The sequence below is a fragment of the Eleutherodactylus coqui genome, chromosome 11 (assembly GCF_035609145.1).
Source record: "Eleutherodactylus coqui strain aEleCoq1 chromosome 11, aEleCoq1.hap1, whole genome shotgun sequence".
NCBI classification, from domain to species: domain Eukaryota; kingdom Metazoa; phylum Chordata; class Amphibia; order Anura; family Eleutherodactylidae; genus Eleutherodactylus; species Eleutherodactylus coqui.
In genome coordinates, this window is record NC_089847.1 from 120,694 (window position 1) to 142,159 (window position 21,466).

The window sequence follows — 21,466 nt, forward strand, 5'->3', positions numbered from 1 at the left end:
AAGATTTAAAAAATATCAAACATTCTTAAAAAATTGTTTAACGCGAAAACCTGTTATTACAATTGGTCCTTTTTTGATGACATTCTCTGTAAAGGTCATTTCCACTAGTTTATCAAAAAAGGAACTTTCTATTGAGGCCGAATTCACGAGAGTAGAAGCGCATCAGTGCATGTTTTTGTGGAATAAAAGTTGCATATTTGCATGCGCAACTGCGTTTTTTACTGTATTTTTTGCATGTGCAAGTCGTATGCAGTTGTATGTGGAAAAGAATATGCACCCATGCTCCCAGCCACTGAAATGGGCAAAATCTTTAATGTGTTCTTTTCCGGCCTTAGTGATTACTGCTGTCTTGCTTGGGGGTTTTGTATCAGTTGCTATGGAATACATAGATTTGCATAAGAACTGTAGACACACAAGAAAAAGAGATTTTAATACATTTGAGAAATGAAACATTGGTTAGAAATCAGGCACATGTCCCATGTCCCATGCACTGCCGCATATTGGGACCTTAGCAACTAGAAATTCACCTACTGAGTCTTTGTAGCCACGTGGGCTCCTGATTCATAGAGCTGTAGCATCACACACCTTGGAGATGCTGTAAGTTCATGACATTGAAATGCTGTGCAGTCAGTCGATGACTCCTCTGTCTGATCACATTGCCATAGTTTATTTTGGAGACAGGAATCAGACAGAAGCTGGTGGGCCGATACAATATCAGATGCACCTGTTGTGGGGGCACCGCATCCAACCTATAGAAATTGCCTTGTCACCTTGCATTTTGCATGACTTCCAGCTTCTGCATTTGGCACAGCTGTAACCCAATCCAGACCGACGTCATTGTCCAGGTTACTAATGGAGTCAAGTTCTTGCTGTACTAAGCCACTATTCTAAGAGACGAGGTATCTGCAATCCACTCTGTTTTAGAATGAAGTCATTTAATATATGCAAACTGGAATCTCCCTGCATAAATCACAAAAAACTCAACATGGTGGCTGAATCACACTGCCAGAAAGGCATTAATCATAGAATGACACTTAATTACAGCTAAATGCCGGGTAGCTGAGCAGAAACAAAATGCTCCCCATTATAGTTAATGGGGTCCATTCAGCGCTGTTTGGTTCTGTCATAAGATGGACCTGTTCAGCCAGGGAATTCCCCTTTACTGCTCCCCGAATGGAGCAGGAAACTGGAACCCCGAAGAGCAGGGATGAAACAGTCAAATGTAATCTATTGCTTTGGGTTATCAGCCACTTCGGGTGGAAAAGAGGGTGAATGTATGGCAGGGAATACAAGCTATTGTTCCTATTACAGCCAGTTCAGACTTGGAAGTCGCTGACTAGTTTTGTAATGGATGTGTAACAGGGAGCGCAAATTCTCCTCACATCATTGTTGTATCCTAATCAAGTGGTGAAGTATATTTTGCACGACTATAAAGGGTTAATCTGGCCATGGGAATTCAAGTCATAGATTCTTTTATGCCCCTCATGGAACCTATTAATATTACTGCCTTGAAATATAGCAGCACATGGCCGAATTAGCATGCCAGCTCATGAAGGGTGGCAGATGTTCAGGGTCTTTGAATACCAAGCGTCTTGTGCCACAAGGCAAAACCGCTAGCATTGTAGGTGCAGGAGAGACTGACTAAGCATGAGAGCCTGTGATGTCACACTTTGGACTAATATGGAAGTAGGGAGGGTGCAGGGCTCTCATATGCTGGGCTGGCAGTGATGTCATGGAGGGTGCTAGCCCCTCAGGCATACATAAGAGCACAGCTACCAGCATGATCAACACAGAGGCGCAGCTCATTCCAACCTCTAGGATTACTGCTAGGACTTGACACTATTGTTTCCAGTCATCCGTGAATTCAGTGCAAAAAGTAAGTGTCATTTATTGGATAATATATTGCTGCTTCTTACTTTATTTGAATGTAATTTACTAATAAAGCTAGCTACCGCATCTGCAGCACCGAGCATGCCACTCACAGATGAGCGTGATCCTTAGATTACAATTTAAAAGACACATATATCTTGCTGCTATAGCTTTATACAGTATATTAGTTTTGTATGAGAATGGTTATTATTTTACAGGGTCATAATTTAATGGCAGTGTCAGATTATTAATCAGGAGGCTGTATTTACTCTATGATCCTTCTGCACAAGATAAATTGTAGTGACAGATCATCTTCGTAGAAGGAAGCTAAAGCCTCTGTAATGAGAGACACTTCACTGATGCATCAAGGGGTTAATATACAATGTTGTGGCAGAGTGTCAAAATGTATCAATGCCTAGAAATTCAGAACTGTCTTCTTTTCCTTTTAGGATATGACCCTGAACCGCAGCGACCGGATCAAGAGCCTGGAGAAGAGGCGAGGGAGCATGCCATTCGCTGTGCACCAGCAGCTGCATCGGAGGAGCATGCCAGTAGATGATAAGGAGTTACATGGAAGTTCTAAAGTCAGTGAGCTGGCCAAGCTGGTGCGCTGCCCCTCCTATAACCCGGCAGATGAACACCAAGAAAGCTGGACCTCGGATTCCTCAGACTCTGTCATCTCCTCTGGAAGTGACTCTGAAGATCAGCTCTTTAAAGTCATTCTACTTGGGGAACACGGGGTTGGCAAGTCTAGTTTGGCTAGGATTTTCGGTGGAGTGGAGGATCTTCAGGATGTGGAGGAGGCAGGTAAGAGATCATTAAAGAGGGAAAAGTTCCCTAAACCTCAAAATGTGAAAGCAAAAGTTTACACTCAGTTAAGTGCCCAAGCTTTTGTTCTCTGGGATCATCCATTTTGTAGACAGGATTGAGTTTTACCTATGATCTATACTAAACGATAGGAGATGAATAATTCTAATACATGTAATAGACTGGTGTAGATAATTAAGTACAACTATTGGAACTGGTAAACAGAGTCAGATGTGGAGTGACAATTTTAATGTAGACAGCCCCAGTAACCTACAGTGGTGACAGCCAGTTACTGCTGATCAGGGAGGTCTGGTTACATCCTCTATGTACAAGGTCTAGGTCTCGTGTAGACTATCCTCTAGGTCTCGTGCAGACTATCCTCTAGGTCTCGTGCCGACCATCCTCTAGGTCTCATGCAGACCATCCTCTAGGTCTCGTGCAGACCATCCTCTAGGTCTCGTGCAGACCATCCTCTAGGTCTCGTGCAGACCATCCTCTAGGTCTCGTGCAGACCATCCTCTAGGTCTCGTGCAGACCATCCTCTAGGTCTCATGCAGACCATCCTCTAGGTCTCGTACAGACCATCCTCTAGGTCTCGTACAGACCATCCTCTGGGTCTCATGCAGACCATCCTCTAGGTCTCATGCAGACCATCCTCTAGGTCTCGTGCAGACCATCCTCTAGGTCTCTGTACCCCCATCTTGGCTGTAATTCATAGCTGTCAGTACAGTGTGCTCTGGCATGTATAATCATTTACTGTAATTAGTCCTCTCATCTTCAGCAGATGACACAATCTTTTCTATTCATAGTTATATTTAGCTGCAACTGATTGCAAAGTTAAGCTGTTTCTTACTTAATGTGACAGTTTAACCCTTTGGTGCTCTCCATAAATGACTAGAATCTTCATTATAGACGGCGACATTGAAGATGTTTCACTGATCAAAAATATTTAATTGTTTCCAGGAAACACATATGACAGATCGATCATGGTTGACGGGGAAGAAGCCAGTCTTTTAGTATTTGATATTTGGGAACAGGTATGTTAGAAACATCTTTCTATTCTCTACACTACGAAAAATAGTATTTTAATTTTGGCAGAATTGTCTGGTCACCCCTGAACACAACTTTACAGTTTTTATATAGAAATAATTGACAGAAAAAGTTGACTTATTTTGTAGTTTACAATTTTTAGCTCATACTATCTGTAATATACTCCAGAGCTGCATTCACTAATATGCTGGTGGAGTCACTATATACAGATTAGCAATTGTTAACGTGACTGTCACGTTATGATAACACTATTTATAGTATTGTAATACAATGTAATCATCACAACGTGCTATATGTCAAGTTAACATTTACAGCAACTGTATATTACTTATCCTGTATTGACCCTGAGTTACATCCTGTATTTTACTTCAGAGCTGCACTCACTATTCTGTTGGTGGAGTCACTGTGTTCATTCGGGTGGCCCAAGAGACATGGCAAAAAATAAATTGCCAGCTATACAGCAAGACACCTTCCCAATTTGTTACATCTGCTAATAGTACTGTTAAAGTTTTAGCTTTAAATTCCAACTGCAAGATGGTGCTCAAAACTGATATATATATATATATTATGAGACATGCCGCTTAAGATTTCCAATTACACAAGCTACAGCATTAACATTAACAATTTGCTTTTGCAAAACAACCACTATACTTCAAAACATTAAGGCTGGGTTCACACAGGGCAGATTTGCTGCGGAAAGTCCGTGCGGAATTTCGCTGCAGCAAATCCACCTGTGGCAGCTAATCCCGAGGTTAGCCAGCCATGTGGACGAGATTTGTCAAAAATCTTGTCCACGAGGGATAGCCAATCTATCGCGGCAAAGTTTGCATTAGCTGGCGCTGTGGCACGGATTCCCTGGCCGCAGCATGTCTTTTTTTTCCCCACGTTCTTCTCTATGGGAGCGCCGGCCGCAACGGAAAAGCATGAGGCCATGTTGCTGCAAAACCCGTGGCTAACTGCTGTGAGCTTTGAGGCTGCGGCTGGCGCAAATCTTGTGGTTTTTCGCTGCGGCAAAACCGTGATATTTCTGTCGAGAATATGACCCGTGGGAACCCAGCCTAAGTATTGACATTATTTGTCCTAACAATCTACACAACATTTATGCTGTTCCAACCAAAAATAGCTCCAAATGTATGATTCCCCTAGATCTCCCTACTTTGGCATGTTGATGCCATACTGAATGGAATAAGGCCTGAAAGTAAATAAATATAACCTACAGGTCATGACATAATAAGTGAATATGCATAAGAGACTACCTGAAAGAAAAAAAATTTCAGTGAAATTCTGAAAATTCATGGTCTTTAAACACAACCTTGTCGTAGATATAAGGCCTCATGTCCACTTGTAAATTAATATTTAAAATCCGCAGCGTTTTTCCTGCACGCGGATCCGCGCCCCATAGGGATGCATTAGACACCCGCAGGTAGTCAAATACCTGCGGATGTCATTTTTCCCTGCAGACGTGGATCCACGTGCAGGAAAAAATCCGTACCATGCTCCATTTGGTGCGGGTCTCCCGCGCGGACGGCTCCCGCAGGCTTCTATTGAGACCTAAAATTAGAATATACTCACCTGCTGCGGGCTGTGTGTGTCTTCCCTTCTTCCCGGCCGGGTCTTCTTGCTTCAGCCCGGCGGATGTGCCCGGCACATGCGCTCGGCACGCAGCCGGCGTGCCGAGCACATCTGCCGGACCAAGGAAAGAAGATCTGGCCGGGAAGAAGGGAAGACACACACAGCCCGCAGCAGGTGAGTATATTCTGGTTTCAGCGCTCATGTCCGCGGGGCAGGAGGGACCCGCTGCGGATTCTCCATGGAGAATCCGTAGAGGGCCTGATTTTCCCCTTGGACATGAGGCCTAAAGGTTTGTTAAAAGGAAAAAATTACAGGGTGTCTTGCTTTGTAGCTAAAAGTTGAGTTTTTTGGGCCACCCTAGTGTACATACATTACTTATCCTGAACTGCTCCTGAGTTACATCCTGTATTATACTCCTGAGCTGCACTCACTATTCTGCTGGTGGAGTCACCGTGTACATACATTACTTATCCTGTACTGCTCCTGAGTTACATCCTGTATTATACCTCAGAGCTGCACTCACTATTCTGCTGGTGGAGTCACTGTGTACATACATTACTTATCCTGTACTGATCCTGAGTTACATCCTGTATTATACTCCAGAGCTGCACTCACTATTCTGCTGGTGGAGTCACTGTGTACATACATTACTTATCCTGTACTGATCCTGAGTTACATCCTGTATTATACCTCAGAGCTGCACTCACTATTCTGCTGGTAGAGTCACTGTGTACATACATTACTTATCCTGTACTGATCCTGAGTTACATCCTGTATTATACCCCAGAGCTGCACTCACTCTTCTGCTGGTGGAGTCACTGTGTACATACATTACTTATCCTGTACTGATCCTGAGTTACATCCTGTATTATACTGCAGAGCAATCACTATTCTTCAGGCTTCAGAGATGAAGTCTCCCAGCATTCTCTACTTGTTCAGTGTCTGCACAGAGCTTGCACAGGTGATTTGCAGTCTAAGAATAGTTGTCTTTACAGCAGGTTATGTACCGTATATTTATCTGATATTAGGAAATAAAACTAAACCCATGTACTATATGAGCTGTTATGGAGGTGCCTGTCCACAAGTTTGAAGAATAACAGCTCTGGAATAATGTATCGCTGAGGATCAGGCATATAACAAATTTAGGCGGCTGTATGTTTTATGGAGATTATATGAAAGGTGGACTCAAGCGCTAAGTGATGTTAATTGATTCATTTACTGCTGTACATTATATACCTATAAACAGACGTTTCTGTTTTTACAGTTTATATTTAGTGAATTTCAATATTTTCTTGTGAGTTCAGTGGGTAACTCCATTACTATCACAATAGTACACATTTTTCCCTCACTGTACTTTCTAATATTATCCACCAGGGGGCACAATTTTCCATACAGATATCACTTATGCCATGTATAATATACTTTTAAATTAGCTGTTAATTGAAACGATGATAAGCTTTTAATACAGGAGCTCATTAAAACTCAGGAAATAATGGATTTGCAATGCACATAGCTATTTTCCAAATTTGCATAAATAATTACACCTAAGTGATTGATGTGTGATAATCGCTGCATATTCAGTAGTAATTTACATTTACCATTTATGCTTCTAGGATGACAACCACTGGCTGCACAATCAGTGCATGAAAATGGGAGATGCTTATGTTATTGTGTACTCAGTTACCGACAAAGCCAGTTTCGAAAAAGCGTCTGAACTCCGGATCCAGCTGCGCAGAGCTCGGCAGTCCGAAGACATCCCCATTATTCTAGTGGGAAATAAGAGTGATCTTGTGCGTTCACGGGAGGTGTCTGTAGAAGGTGAGTAGAGAGAATTGTGAAACTGTAACTGTTTTTCAACCAGCCATAGACTTACAGCACAAATAGGTAGTGCTGGAACTAACAATGGGTATTTGTGTTGCTAAGCTCCGTTCCCATCTGCATTTCCATTTTTTATCAATCCTTTGTCGAAGACACAAACACATTAAAAAACGGACACCAAAATGAAACACGTGGAAACTAAGGTTTCCATTTTTCTGACATGTCAGTTAGGCAAATCTATCAAATACCGAAAATATTATCCTCAGTTTGTAACGGGCAACATTTACTGTACATCCACACCGGAGGCTCCTTCTCTGGCACAGAACCAGCATGAAATCCTACATGAAATAATACAGCATTCTGCACTATTTTATCAGGAAACATGCTGGCTAGCATGCCAGAATCCAGATGGACCCCATAATAGTGTTTAAATGGAAAATGTTTTTTCAGTTTTTCCCTATAAACATCGAACGCAGATGTGAACTAAGAGATTGGGTTCTATTGCTTGGAAATTTTATGGGACATACCTCAAAATTGTTCTCAATTAATTTGCCAAGTAGGACTTCTCCTACCTGGTCCAGGCTACATGTGTGTTGTTAGGCTTTGGTCAGGGGTCTCACTAACACTCCTCTCATATTTCCTTACAGAGGGTCGAGCCTGTGCTGTGGTATTTGACTGCAAGTTCATCGAGACCTCAGCTGCCCTCCATCACAACGTCAAAGACCTTTTTGAGGGCATCGTGCGTCAGATCAGACTCCGCAAAGATAGCAAAGAAGACAACGCAAGGAGAATGGCCAGCAGCAAGAGGCGGGAGAGCATAGGGAAAAAAGCCAAGAGATTCCTGGGGAAGATTGTAGCCAAAAATAACAAAAAGATGGCGTTCAAGCAGAAATCGAAATCCTGCCACGACTTATCCGTGCTCTGAGGAGCTGTGAAGAGGCTCCCAGACACCTAAAGGAAATACTTGACTTTTCTTTGAAATGAGATGTGTAAAGTGATGAATTAAAACAAATCTAGAACTGGGATTTTAATTTCTAAACTATGCCTTAATAAATTGGACTGGAATGTGGTATTAGGACATTGGAACCTTGTGTGCAAGGATTTATCGGCAGTCAGCGACTTTGTGCCTCCTCCTGACATGCTCCATGTCTGATCGCAACCAATTGGTTTTGAGTTGAAGAGAGAAAAATATTATCTGCTTTAGTTTTAAAACTTGAATTGTTGTACGCAGGCTCGTACACCCCATTCCTATTTTTACCTTGCAGGTTCATGTGATCACACTGGCACAGAGACCTCTGTAGTGACGACATGTAGATTACATTTTTGAACTGTATTGCACTTCAATGAATTGTTATCAATACAAAATTTATTTGTTTACATGAAATATTTTATAATAAACTATTTACTGTAATGAATTCTGGCTTCCTGTCGACTAACTGCTGTGACAAAGACATGTACATTATCAACAATGTATCAGATCTACAATGTGTAGTGCTCCAAATGGGGTGAAGCAACAACTCCAAGCATGCCCTGACAAGTTTATTGCGCTACTATGAAGAGAGACTTCCTAGATCACTCAGTTGTACATTTCCTGGTGTAAACACAACACTTCCCAGAATGCACATTGCTAGGGCAAGCTCGTTGCAGATACTAATAAGCAGAGAAAGCTGGGAGACTAAAGCTCTGAAACTTGTAGAATAGTGAGCACAGCTGTGGAGTATAATACAGGATGCTACTGATTATCAGTATAGGATAAGTAATGCATGTATACAGTAACTTCACAAACAGAAACTATATTACCTGCCTTTCAGTGATTTATTACTCTGGCTGTAGAGGCAGACAGATAAACCGACAGAAGTCATCACACAGGTAGATTAACATAAAGCAATCTTACCGTGTTCTGTAGATTTTCGGGCCCATGAGTTCTACGTGTTATCTGCCAGTCTCTGTATCTTTCCAGAATAAAAAAATCACACATCTACCCGCCCACCCAGGGACGCCAATTGATCTGGATCATATTTTCCTCCAGCAGGTTTCAGGGTATTCTGTAGCTTCCTAATTGTATAGTGTGCACACATAATGAAAGAATCCAATCGGACACAAGTCATCAGCCTTGAATCTCAACCAGCTCTCTCTGAGTTATAATCCCCAGAGCCCTGATTTATTGAAACACATGATACCTGCCCTTTATGGGCGTGCAACAGATTACATCAGTAACATATACATATTCTTATTCGCTAGGTCATATAGAATCCCCCACCTCCCTCAAGTCCAGTGTAGTGTGGACTTTGTCCCCTCAGCATGCGGTCAAGCTGAAGTAATTTCAGTGTGCGTGGCAGTCATTGTTTAAGAAGTTTCTATGTTATTTAGGAAGTTTCTGTGTGGGGGCAGGGCTGGGGAAACATCCAAGATAAACACAAGCAATACATATAGCACTGTGATTTAACTCTTTCCTTATGCAGCAGAGCTCCACATTAGGCTAAAATCACAAAACACACATCTTTCACCATGCCATTGTCCAGCAACTACCATAATGAAATTAAGCAGTCATTAGCCTCTATAGAGTCAAATCACTACAGCTGCATAATACTTCCAGTTCATTACAAATCAATAGACATTTTACGCTGACTAATCATCATGTCTACTACAGTTGATCAAGAATCATCTGGTATAAAGTTGCAGTTGTCCGCATTTGAACATCTTGTGGACATTTTAGCATAAAGATATTCCCCACAAATGACATGTTGTGTAAAAGCTTACAAAGAGTTGTCGTTCGTGCGCTGCAATGACTATCTGCATGGTAGTAGCTCTGTGTAAATGTACCTTAAGGCTGCAGTGCTGGAGTGTTGGCTGGCAGACCACAATGATCCCCACCTACAGCTCATGCACATGGTGTTATTTTTTTTTGCACCCAGAGCAGGTGAATCTGGCATTTTTGAGTTTGTATATTGGACGGTTTCTTAATTAGAATCCCTCTCTATCAGCCAAGGGCTGCATGAAATCAATGCTCTGTCCCAGCAGGGAAGGAGATCAGCAAGTCACAGAGGAACCTAGAAGAATAATAGGCTGACCATACCAGACAACCCCCTTTATACAACCATGCCAAGTGTGGTGATGAAGTAGTCCCAGCTGTAGATCCCAGGACACTGGCAGGGCTTACACAGGGCCAATATTGTGCCAGGCGTATTTACGTCAGGCCCAAAAGATAGTCCTGGAACTATCTTTTAGTCCGGAATACGTCGGCCGCTGCAGGGGCTCCTATGGGAGCCAATGACAGCAGCCGCAGAAGGGAGGTGGGGGGGAGTTGAGCAGCTTTGCTCCCTCCCACCTCCCCTCCCTGCCTCTGCTTTTCACTCACTCTTTACAATGGGATGGGGCACAGCTAAGCGCTGCACCATCCCGCCTCTTCCCATTGCTGGCTGTGGACAAGGGATGGGATGGAGATAGGCTCTGCCCCCTCCTCACCGCAGCCAGCAAAGGGAGGAGGTGGGATGGGGTGGCGCTTAGCTCCGCCCTTACCCCCCCCCCCATTGCAAAGAGCGAGCGTGGAGGAGAGTAGAGGTGAGCCGGCAAGGAAGGGGAAAGGGACAACGGTATGGCAGCCTTGGCGTATATGCGCTGGGGGCTATGCTGTGTGAATGGGGATTCACGAGCTTTAACGGCACAGATGGTAGCATATATCGGCCGACCGTGAAAACGGCGGCCTATGGACGCTCATTGGAAAGAAGCCTGAGAGTGAGAAAAGATAGGAGCTGCACTATCTGCATGTTCAGCAGAAAGCTGCCATAGAAGACTATGGCAGGTTAAAAAAAAATCAAGGGGAAGGGTGAAACCCTGCGGACAACCCTTGTTCATGCGCAAATACAGTTCGTTGCGGCAAGCGTATTTGTACATACGTTCATTTGTTGAACCCCTCAATCTGTCAAGGCCCAAGGAGACCAGCAGGTTTCAGCTAGATTAGGCTGCTGGCTCATTGCTTATCACAGCTGGAGCCACCTTCCCAAAATACAAGTTGCTTAAATGGCTGTCAGCAGATTCTCCCGGCTTCCGACGGGACACCTGAAGGCGATCTCACAGTTTGGATCTAAGATCCAGCGAGTTGCTCCCCAGGGTCTAGACTACTACAGGTTTCAGTGCATTTTGCAATTCTTATGCTTTTATCACAGGACATCTTCAATTAATTATTTCCAGAGTTAAACTGATTAACTGGAGATCGGATTTTGCATTCTTCTAATTCTGTATTAATGTCCAGTGTAGTCAGCCACAGGAAAGTTAACCCTTTCAGAGATTAAACCCCGGAATCAGAGGCACAAGTTGAAGCTTCCAGGCCCCAATGCAAAACCTGTAACAGGGCCCCTACTAGGCTTACTATATGGAGAAGAGAGGCCTTATGGGCCCCTTAAGGCTTCTGGGCCCGGGTGCAACCTCATTCCTGCATCCCCTATAGTTATATCCCTGCCCGGAATCACTTCTGTGGTTGTATATGTGACATAGGAGGCCTCAAACTGCCTTGCTATGTATAAATAGGCCTTGTATTCCTTGGCGCCTTTAACCCCTTAGTGACGAAGCCTGTTTGCGCCTTAGTGACGGAGCCAAATTTTGGAAATCTGACATGCGCCGTTCAACATATGCAAAACCTTTACGGAGTTATGCTATCTAAGTGATTCTGACATTGCTTTTTCACCACATGTTGTACTTCATTTTGGTTGTAAAAATAGACCGATATAATTTCTGTATATGTATTAAAAGTACCAATATTGGAAAAATTATCATTTTTTCACATTTTCAACTGTAATATCTCAAATATGTCCAAACATACTGTACAAATTTTGATAGGATATATATTTCCATCTGTTTACTTTATTCTGAATGCACATTTGAAAAACTTTTGTGTTTTTTTTTAACCATTTAGATGACGTACAAATTTAACATTACTTTTCAGCATTTTGATGAACTTTGTTTTCCTGCACCAAGCCACGTTTGCAAAGGCTCATGAATGTCAGAATAATAGATACCCCCCCCCCAAATGACCTCATTTAAAAAACTACACCCCTTAATGTATTGACTGAGGGGTGTCATGAGTATTTTGACCCCACAGTTTTTTTTCTGGAATTCATTCAATTTAGAGGAGAAAAAATAAAATTTCATATTTTTGCAAATATGTCCTTTTGAAGACATATTGTTTTCCTATAGTGCACATGAAAATGAGGATTAACACCCCAAAATGGATACCCCTGTTTCTCCCGTCTTCAGAAATATGCCCTTTGTGGCCCTAATCTTATATCTGGATGCACAATGGGGCCCAAAACAAAAAGAGTAGTCAGTGTATTTCAGAATATAAATTTTGCTTGAAGGCGTTTTAGGCCACATAGCACTTTTGTAGAGCTCTTGAGCGGCCAAAACCAAAGAGAACCCACACAAATGACCCCATTTTGAAAACTAGACCCCTTAACGAATTTATCTAGTGGTGTACTGCCCATTTTGAACCGACAGTTTTTGAATGAATTCAAGCAAAGCAAAAGGAAAAAATTGTGATTTTCGTTTTTTTTGTCAATTCTGTTATTTTAAAAACAGCTTTTTTTGTACAGCACACACATGAATGAAGACTTGCACCCCAAAATGGATACCCCTGTTTGTCCCGTGTTCAGAGACATACCCGTTGTGGCCCTAAACTTATGTCTGGAGGCACAACAGGGCCCAAAATGAAAGAAGTGTCGGAGGCTTTCAGAACAGAAATTTAGCATGAAGGTCATTTAGGCCGCATTGCCCACTTGTAGAGCCCTTAAGCGGCCAAAACGACAGAGAAGCCCAACAAATGATCCCATTTTGAAAACTAGACCCCTTAACGAATTTATCTAGGGGTGTACTGTGTATTTTTACCCTACAATTTTTAAATAAATCTAAGCAAAGCAGTAGGAAAACAAATTACAATTTTCATTTTTTTGGCAGTTGTATCAATTTAAAAAGTGTTTTTTTTGTACAGCACACAAATAAATGAAGACTTTTCCCCCAAAATGGATACCCCTGTTTGTCCTGTGTTTAGAAACATACCACTTGTGGCCCTAATCTACTTAAAGGACACATGGCTAGGCCTATAATGGAAGAAGCACCCGTTGGATTTCAGGGTACAACGGAATAAATTCCAGGCCCCATTGCCCACTTGTAGAGCCATTGAGCGGCCAAAACGATAAGGAACTCCCACAAATGACCCTATTTTGAAAACTAGACCCCTTAACAAATTCATCTAGGGGTGTATTGCGTATTTTCACCTTACAGTATTTGAATGAATCTAAGCAAAGCAGAAGGAAAAAATTACGATTTTCATTTTTTGGCAATTTTGTCAATTTAAAAACAGGTTTTTTTGTACAGTGTACATAGAAATAAAGATTTTCACCCCAAAATGGATACCGCCGTTTGTCCCGTGTTCAAAAAACTTTCACGTTGTGGCGCTAATCTACTTACAGGACCCATGGCAAGGCCTGTACTGGAGGGAACACCCGTTGGATTGCAGGGCACAACTGAATAAATTCCAGGCCCCGTTGCCCGCTTGTACGGAATAAAAATTGACACGTTAAAAAATTCTCCCCCCCCACCCCCTCCACGCCCTTTTCAGTGTTCCCCAAATCTTAGATAAAAATAATAATGTGAACTGTGTGGTATTTCCGAAGACAGGGGTAATTACGAAGGCTGGTTGGGATGGCTACATGGGGCAATAAAACTGGTTATCCCCCTCCTCTCATGCTTTTTGGGGGGGTATTTTGTGACCTCAGCGGCAGGTATGGGGTGTAAAAAGTGTCACTCTGTGAGTCTTCGTAAGCTTGCCGAGGTGCGGCGGTCTCACACAGAAGGCGCTCAACAAGCTGCTCCTGGAACTGCATGAAGGCAAGTGTTCCCGGGGCTTCTTGTAAATTACGTATTACAGGTAGCGGTCTGAATAACGCCGGGCTCACACGGTCGGATGTGGAATCCGCTTGCGGAGGCCCGCAGCGGTCCCAGCTGTGAGCCCTGTGTGCGGCCGCGTATTGTACTGCGCATAACTGCCTACTCACACAAGCGGTCATTCACAGTACACTTTTTTTTTGTTTGTATTTCCCGGACCGTCGCTTAGCGATGACTCGGGTACCCGCAGCCCGTATACAATGTAGATGCGTATGGGCTGCGGGTATATCTGGGACCATGGAGCACAATGGGCTCTGGGTTGCTGATATCCGCAGTAAAATAGAACCTGCTGCATTCTCTTTTCTGCGAGTGGATTACGCAATTCCGACCCACTAATGTGAGCGGAATTGTGTAATCCAATGCGATTGATCTGCGTATTACCGCGGATCAGATGCATGCGGAATCTGTAAATCCTATCCGGTCATGTGAGACTGGCCTAAAGTAGAGCGCTACCTTTTTATCACGTGACCGGCGACTGCTCAACAAGGTCACTGCTCCAGGTTCTTGGCGACCATTGGTCGCTGGGAGTAAGGAGATTTTAAGTTTCCTGGGCTCCCCAACTCCTGCGCATGTGTCTGGTGTTTTGCCGGTGGCTGCATGTGCAGAATCCGGGAAAGTTCACGGAGGAAGAAAGCGTCAGGGTTCAAATACGGCGGTCTCCGGTAAAAAGTTTCATCTCCTCTCACCGATTGCATTGGTGAGGGGAGATGAAGCTTCACCTTTTTTACTTTTACGTGATCGCCATTATCCATTGGAGCAGGGAGATTTTTAAATTACCCTGGCAATCCACGGCTTTTGCGCATGCGTCTGCCATTTTGGCGACGGGCGCTTGAGCAGAAGCTGGGGTAAGGTCCACGGATAAATCCAGGGGCCTTAGGTACATGATTTCATCCTCCCTCACGGATATGATCCGTGGGGGGAGATGAAACGTAAGTTTTTTTTAACTTTTTTTTACTTTTTACACCTTTTTTTACTTTAAATGATCCCTGTTATCCATTGGATAACAGTGATCAGGTCCCCAGTGACATACCTCTGCTCCTGGCTACACATGGCAGCCAGGAGCAGAGGGATTTTGAATTTCCCGGGGCTCGAGCCCCTCTGTGCGCATGCGCGCCCGATGTCAATCATCGGGCGCGCATGCGCAGAAGAGGACCTCGGGTCCCGGGAGACCAGGACATTGCGAAGGACCCGAGCTGAGTATTTTCACCTCCCCTCATGGATCCGATCCATGGGGGGAGGTGAAACGGACACTTTTTAAAACTTTGTTTTAACTGTTTTGCGATCGCCGCTATCCAGGAGCCGGGAGCTAGGAAATTTTGAATTTGCCGGGGCCCCCGGCCTTCTGCGCATGCGCGTGACGTCATACGTCTGGCGCGCATGCGCAGAAGAGCGGCGCCAGGTCCCGGAGGACTCTTTCACTGCGGCAGACTTCAGGAAAGGTGGGTAAGTACTTTCTGCTGCCCTGATGGATTTGATCCATCAGGGCAGCTGAATCTTTAACTTTATTTACTTTTTTTTTGCACTTTAATGCGATCGACGCTATCCATTGGATAGCGCCGATTGCATTGCCAGGGGGGGACTGCCTGCAGCCCAGGATGACAGCTCCATGCTGTTGGCTACCTGCGGGCACCGACAGCATGGAGCTGTCACGTCCTCAGCTAACAGGGCTTTAATCCTAAGAGGATGCATGTTTCTACGTCCTCTCGGATTAAAGCCCACTTAGTGAGGACATAGAAACACTATGGGGCCGTCACTAGGGGGTTAAGAGTCATCTATGAACAAATTTTCCCATCACTGCACCCCTCACCTCATTGCCTGCCATAATTTGGAGATTTCCTCTGTATATTGCAGTCACTTCCATACAGTGGTGGTCTGATGCTTATCAAGACCATAGGCGTACCGGCATCTGGTGCCCTGGTCGCAACAGCGACCCGGCCCCTGCGCTTGAGGGGGCCCAGAGGCCGTCCTCCATCATACACTTCGCACTGCACTGTCGGCTGCCACTGCTTAGTGCGGTCCAGCCGACAGCACAGCCAGAGAGGAGAGTAGGAGAAGGGAGGGGTGAGGGCTTGGAGAGAGGACAGGGGAAGAGGAAGGGGGTGGGGGAAGGAGCAGAGAGGACACAGATTCACCGACTCAGCACAGCATCGAGTGGACTAGGGATGATGAGGTCATCTCCCTGCTGCTGACCTCCTGCTGACACAGCTGCTCTCCTCACCAAAGAAAAGGTCCGGCCACAAGGGGTATATATCAATCTATCTGCTTGTCTGCCTGTCTGTATGTCTTTCTATGTATCTATCCATCTATCTCATATCTATCTATCTTATCTATCTATCCATCTATCTCATATCTATCTATCCATCTATCTCATATCTATCTATCTATCTATCTATCTATCTATCTATCCGCACCAATATTTAAAAAAAATCTCCTGTTCTCCCGCCTATCCGCGGCACAGCACAAAACGGGAGCTGTCCGTGTGGCAGATCCACAGGAAAATGGAGCATGCTGCGATTTCTTCCTGTGCGTGTGACCCGCAGTCCGGGAAGGAATCCCATCTGCATGCTTTTAGCTGCCCTACTGATGCTAATGCATCCCTATGGGCAGGAAGACGCACGGATCTCTCGTGCGGGGGCAACGCACGGATTTTATAAATAAAATCTGCACGTGGACATTGGCCCTAAAGCATAGGTACGGGGCGAGGGGGAAAAAGGGTCCCGGGGGAGGCCCAAGCTGAACTTTTGCACCCGGGCCCCTGAGCCTTTAGGTACGCCCCTGATCAAGACCATCTTGATGCTGATATTTCTAATTTCAGTTTCATTAGTCTATGCTATCAATCCAACGATGGATCAGCACAGCATTACATGAGCAGCTAGAGACTGTACCACCTCTGCTACTGGGAAATCCCTGCCATTGCATTTTTTGTTCACTTAAGTATACAGACAGGGTAATGAGCTGTGATCTCCTCTATTATAACTGTGTGACAGGAGCCTCTAATCATCATCAGTACCTGTGACAGAGGTGTCTGTGTCTCTCTCTCTCTGAAGACCTTGTGTGGTGCACTCCATGTAATACCATCAAGTAGGAATTATGCCGGTTAAGAAACTGACTTGTTTAATACAAGTAACTCTCAGCCAGTCAGTATTAACATCATGTGAAGAAGTCAGGAGTTTTAGATAAAGAGGAATAACCGATTTATCTATAATTGGGGGGTTGTTACACAATAAATGAAAAAAGATTGGCCTTTAAATGGTCCCTGCACTTTGAAACAACTTGTTCTAATATGTGATGACTAGCAAAACTGAAAATCATTTTATTCATCTAGAATGACATAGTGGCCACTAGGAGTCTCCACTTCCTTCTTATTTGATGCCCACTGCTTGCTGTCAAGTGAACTCCATCTCTGCTAACAGAGATGGATAACTAGAAGAGGGATAACTCATCCTGTCCATAGAAGTCAATAGAGTGAGGAAAAGGATGCAGCTGCAGAGGGTGAAAGACTCAGGCAGATGAGGATGCAACTAATAGTGATTTTCCGTGTTGTGAATGGCATCTACAATCTACATTGCTCATTACTACTGTATAATGTCCTCCATGAACTAGTTATTTCTCTCTGTGTGCTAGATAGAGTTAGGAAGCAGAATCTGCTGTCTTCCCCATGTGTAGTGTATGGTACACAGCAGCAGAATCCTCCCATTAGCTCAGAGAGAACTGAGAACTGTATGCACAGGCTGCAGAGGGGGGGGGGGGGGAACCAGGTGATAAATGCAGGACACATCAAATAATTTCCATATGTAGTAGTATTCCTCAGGTATACTCATGTACACCCCATCAATTCAACATCATTTCAATTTAAACTCGCTACCCTTATCCACAAAGCCCTCCACAGCGCAGCTCCGCCCTACATTGCCTCCCTCATCTCAATCCATCACCCAGCCCAGGCTCTCCGCTCTGCTAACGAAACCAGACTGAGCGCCCCTTTAATTTGAACTTCTCATTCCCGTCTCCAAGACTTCTACAGAGCAGCACCCTTCCTCTGGAACGCATTACCAAAGGCTACCCGAGCAATCCAGGACTCGCAGAACTTCAGGAGTGCTCTAAAAACGCACCTCTTCAGGGAAGCATACCGCATTCCCTAAACAAACTCCTCTGTACCCCCCTGATAACATGCTCCCTGACCTACTGACTGCAATCCCTGCTAGCCATCATAAACCACTCCTGCAGTCATACCGATTCTGCCGTCACACAGCCAAATGTCTGTCCATTGTCTATGTGTATAGCATCCCTCACTCTCCACCTCGCCATACTATGCACATCTCCAGCCCGCCATACCGTGCACATCTCCACCCCACTGTACTGTGCGCATCTCTAGCCCCTTTACCTTCTGTATCACCCCATTACTTGTAGTATGTAAGTTGGTTGGAGCAGGACCCTCACCCCTATTGTTTCCATCAGCTGATTACTATATGTAACCGTGGTTCTGTAATTTTTGTACTTTTTGTCTCTCTGTATCCCCCTGTCTATGTAAGCGCTGCAGAATATGTTGGCGCTATACAAATAAAGTTTATTATTATTATTATCAATTATTATACCCTCTTATTCTGAAAAGGCACCTGAAAGTGCGGGTATGCTTTGAAGTTAATTTCCACCCAAGTATCGCATAAATATAGAAAACCATCAGGACACGTATGAATACAGCACTAGAGATAAGATTATCAAAAAAGAATTCTCCATAATGGTACGTTCACAGGTGGCGGATTTTGATGCGCATCCAAACCAAAATCAATGTCTAAATTGGTCATGTGATGTGTTTTCCAGCCCCATTGAAAACATTCGGCGAGGCATTTCGAAGTAATGCCCAAAGATAGTTCATGCTGATATATTTCCCCGCACTGCAATGCGGGAAAAAAATGCTCATGTATATGACTCTATTCAAAAGAATCAGCTTCATATTCGTGCGAGATTTGTATATATTGCAACGCACAAATCTCGAGTGATTTTCTCCTCTATGTGAAAGCAGCCTGAGGCCACTCTTCCACAAGCATTTGTAAAAACACTGCGTTTGTCAGCGCAGCATTTCACAGCATTAGGAGCAGCATTTTACGGCGTTTTTGGGCGCACTTGCCTGTATTTTTACTACATATTTTGTACGGTAACAACGCGGGTAAAGCACGCTGATGACATCACCTCCCTCCCTCCTGGTGGCATAGTAGGCAGCGTGTAAAATGCTGTAAACTGCTGCACACGGTGCTTTTAATGCAGCCCATTCATTTAAATTGGTGATGCAGGGTGTCAAAAACATACAGCATTTGCTTTAGCACGCGTTATAAATGCTTCGCTAAAACGCTCGTCTGAGATGCCCCATGGAGGTGAATGGAGGCTTACTGCAGCATTTTTAAACGTTGTAAAAGAATGCCTGTGTGAGCGGCCGAATATGCTGGGACCCCCTGGAAAAGGGCTACTCTCTGTTCCAGGTCTTCTGAGGGTGCTGACCAGGTAGCCCCTCTACACCTGCTGGTATAAGCATTTATTATAGGGATGAACACACCTGCACAGGACATGAGGATGCTGTCTATATATAAGAAGCTGACTCTTGACACGACTGATGCTGCTAGCTACCGACCCATCTCTAATCTTTCCTTCATCTCCAAACTTTTGGAAAGCCTGGTTAACTCCTGCCTTGTAAGCTACCTATCAGAGAACTCTCTTCTTGACGCCCTACAGTCTGGCTTCCAACCCCTACACTCGACAGAAACTGCCCTTACAAGGGTGTCAAATGACCTCCTGACAGCCACATCGAAGGGCCATTACTCCCTACTGATCCTCCTCGACCTCTCTGCAGCATTCAACACTGTTGACCACAAACTCCTGCTTGGTATGCTTTACTCCATCAGCCTAAAGGACACTGCTCTCTCCTGGTTCTCCTCCTACCTATCTGACTGCTCCTTCAGCGTCTCCTTTACTGGCTCTACCTCCCCTCCTCTTGCCCTTGCTGTTGGGGTCCCCCAGGGCTCCGTCCTTGGCCCCTTCCTCTTCCCCATCTACCCAGCCCCTATTGGACAAGTCATCAGGAGATTCAGCCTCCAATACCACCTCTACACTGACGACACCCAGCTATACACCTCTTCTCGTGAGATCTCTGCACATTTCCTCCAAAACATCACTGACTGTCTGTCCGCTGTCTCTAAAGGCCTATTTAGACACAATGATAATCGCTCTAAAGATGTCGCTCAAGCAACTTTTGAGCGGTCATCGTTGTGTCATTTACAGTGCAAGATGATTGCTCAAGATGAGCGATTACCTTGCGCTGCCAGCGGAGGATGCAGAAGACAAGCGGGGTGTCCCTGCTTGTCTTCTGCATACAGCTGTTCCCCCGCTCCAAGCACCCGGCTGTTATAGAGCCGGGCGCTTCGGAGCGGAGGATGCAGAAGACAAGCGGGGTGTCCCCTCTTGTCTTCTGCATCCAGATGTTTTCTGTACGGGGCCCCCAGCTGTTATATAGCCGAGCGCTCTGTGCCGGGTATGGAGAACAGAGCTGGACTGCTCTGTTCTTCATACTCAGCCTGTTATCAGGGAGTGGGATACAGCTGACACAATAGTATCAGCTGTGTCCCGCTGTGAATCCCTGATAAGGCTCATCACCGTCTTTCAGCACTCTGAAAGCCAACGATGAGCGATGGGGTAACAAAAACTGCACGATGTCAGTGCAGTTACACACAACGATTATAATTGTTGTGTCTAAGTGGGCCTTTACACTATGTCCTCTCTCTACCTAAAACTGAACCTCTCAAAAACTGACCTGCTAGTGTTTCCACCCTCCACTAACCGACCTCATCCTGACATCTCCATCTCAGTGTGTGGCACCATAAGTCCCAGCACGCCCGCTGCCTTGGGGTAATATCCGACTCCGATCTCTCCTTTACCACCTACATCCAATCTCTTGCCCGAACATGTCAGCTGCACCTCAGGAACATCCTCTCTTCTCTCACCGCAGACGCGCTAAAAATGCTCACTGTCGCCCTCATCCGCTCCCGCCTCGATTATTACAACTCATTGCTGATCGGCCTCCCCTGCTCCAGACTCTACCCCCTCCAATCCATCCTGAATGTGGCAGCCAGGCTCATCTTCCTGTTCAGCTGCTATTCGGACGTCTCTGCCCTGTGCCAGCCACTGCACTGTCTGCCCGTCAAATACAGATTTTAATTAAACTCACTACCTTCATCCATAAAGCCCTCCACAGTGCAGCGCCCCCCTACATTGCCTCCCTCATCTCAATCCATCACCCAGCCCACGTCCTCTGCTCTGCTAACGAAGCCAGACTGAGCGCCCCTTTAATTTGAACCTCTTATTCCTGCCTCCAAGATTTCTCCAGAGCAGCACCGGTCCTCTGGAACGCACTACCAAAGGCTAC

At 44.8% G+C, this 21,466-nt stretch overlaps 1 protein-coding gene across 1 annotated transcript; it reads left to right on the forward strand.

Annotated features, from left to right (window-relative positions):
- The first annotated feature begins 1,782 nt into the window (after positions 1-1,782).
- On the forward strand, positions 1,783-8,531 carry LOC136582154 (GTP-binding protein RAD-like). The gene is made up of 5 exons (XM_066582979.1): positions 1,783-1,876; positions 2,319-2,676; positions 3,640-3,713; positions 6,912-7,116; positions 7,764-8,531. The coding sequence occupies exons 2-5, from the start codon at positions 2,322-2,324 to the stop codon at positions 8,039-8,041; spliced, it is 912 nt and encodes a 303-aa protein (XP_066439076.1). The 5' UTR covers positions 1,783-1,876; positions 2,319-2,321; the 3' UTR covers positions 8,042-8,531.
- The last annotated feature ends 12,935 nt before the right edge of the window (positions 8,532-21,466 follow it).

Excerpts from the sequence above, each read along its gene's own strand:
- LOC136582154 (XM_066582979.1), top strand. The coding sequence starts at position 2,322 with ATGACCCTGAACCGCAGCGACCGGATCAAGAGCCTGGAGAAGAGGCGA. Across the intron at positions 2,677-3,639 it reads TCAGGATGTGGAGGAGGCAG|GAAACACATATGACAGATCG; the intron begins GTAAGAGATCAT and ends AATTGTTTCCAG. Across the intron at positions 3,714-6,911 it reads TATTTGATATTTGGGAACAG|GATGACAACCACTGGCTGCA; the intron begins GTATGTTAGAAA and ends TTATGCTTCTAG.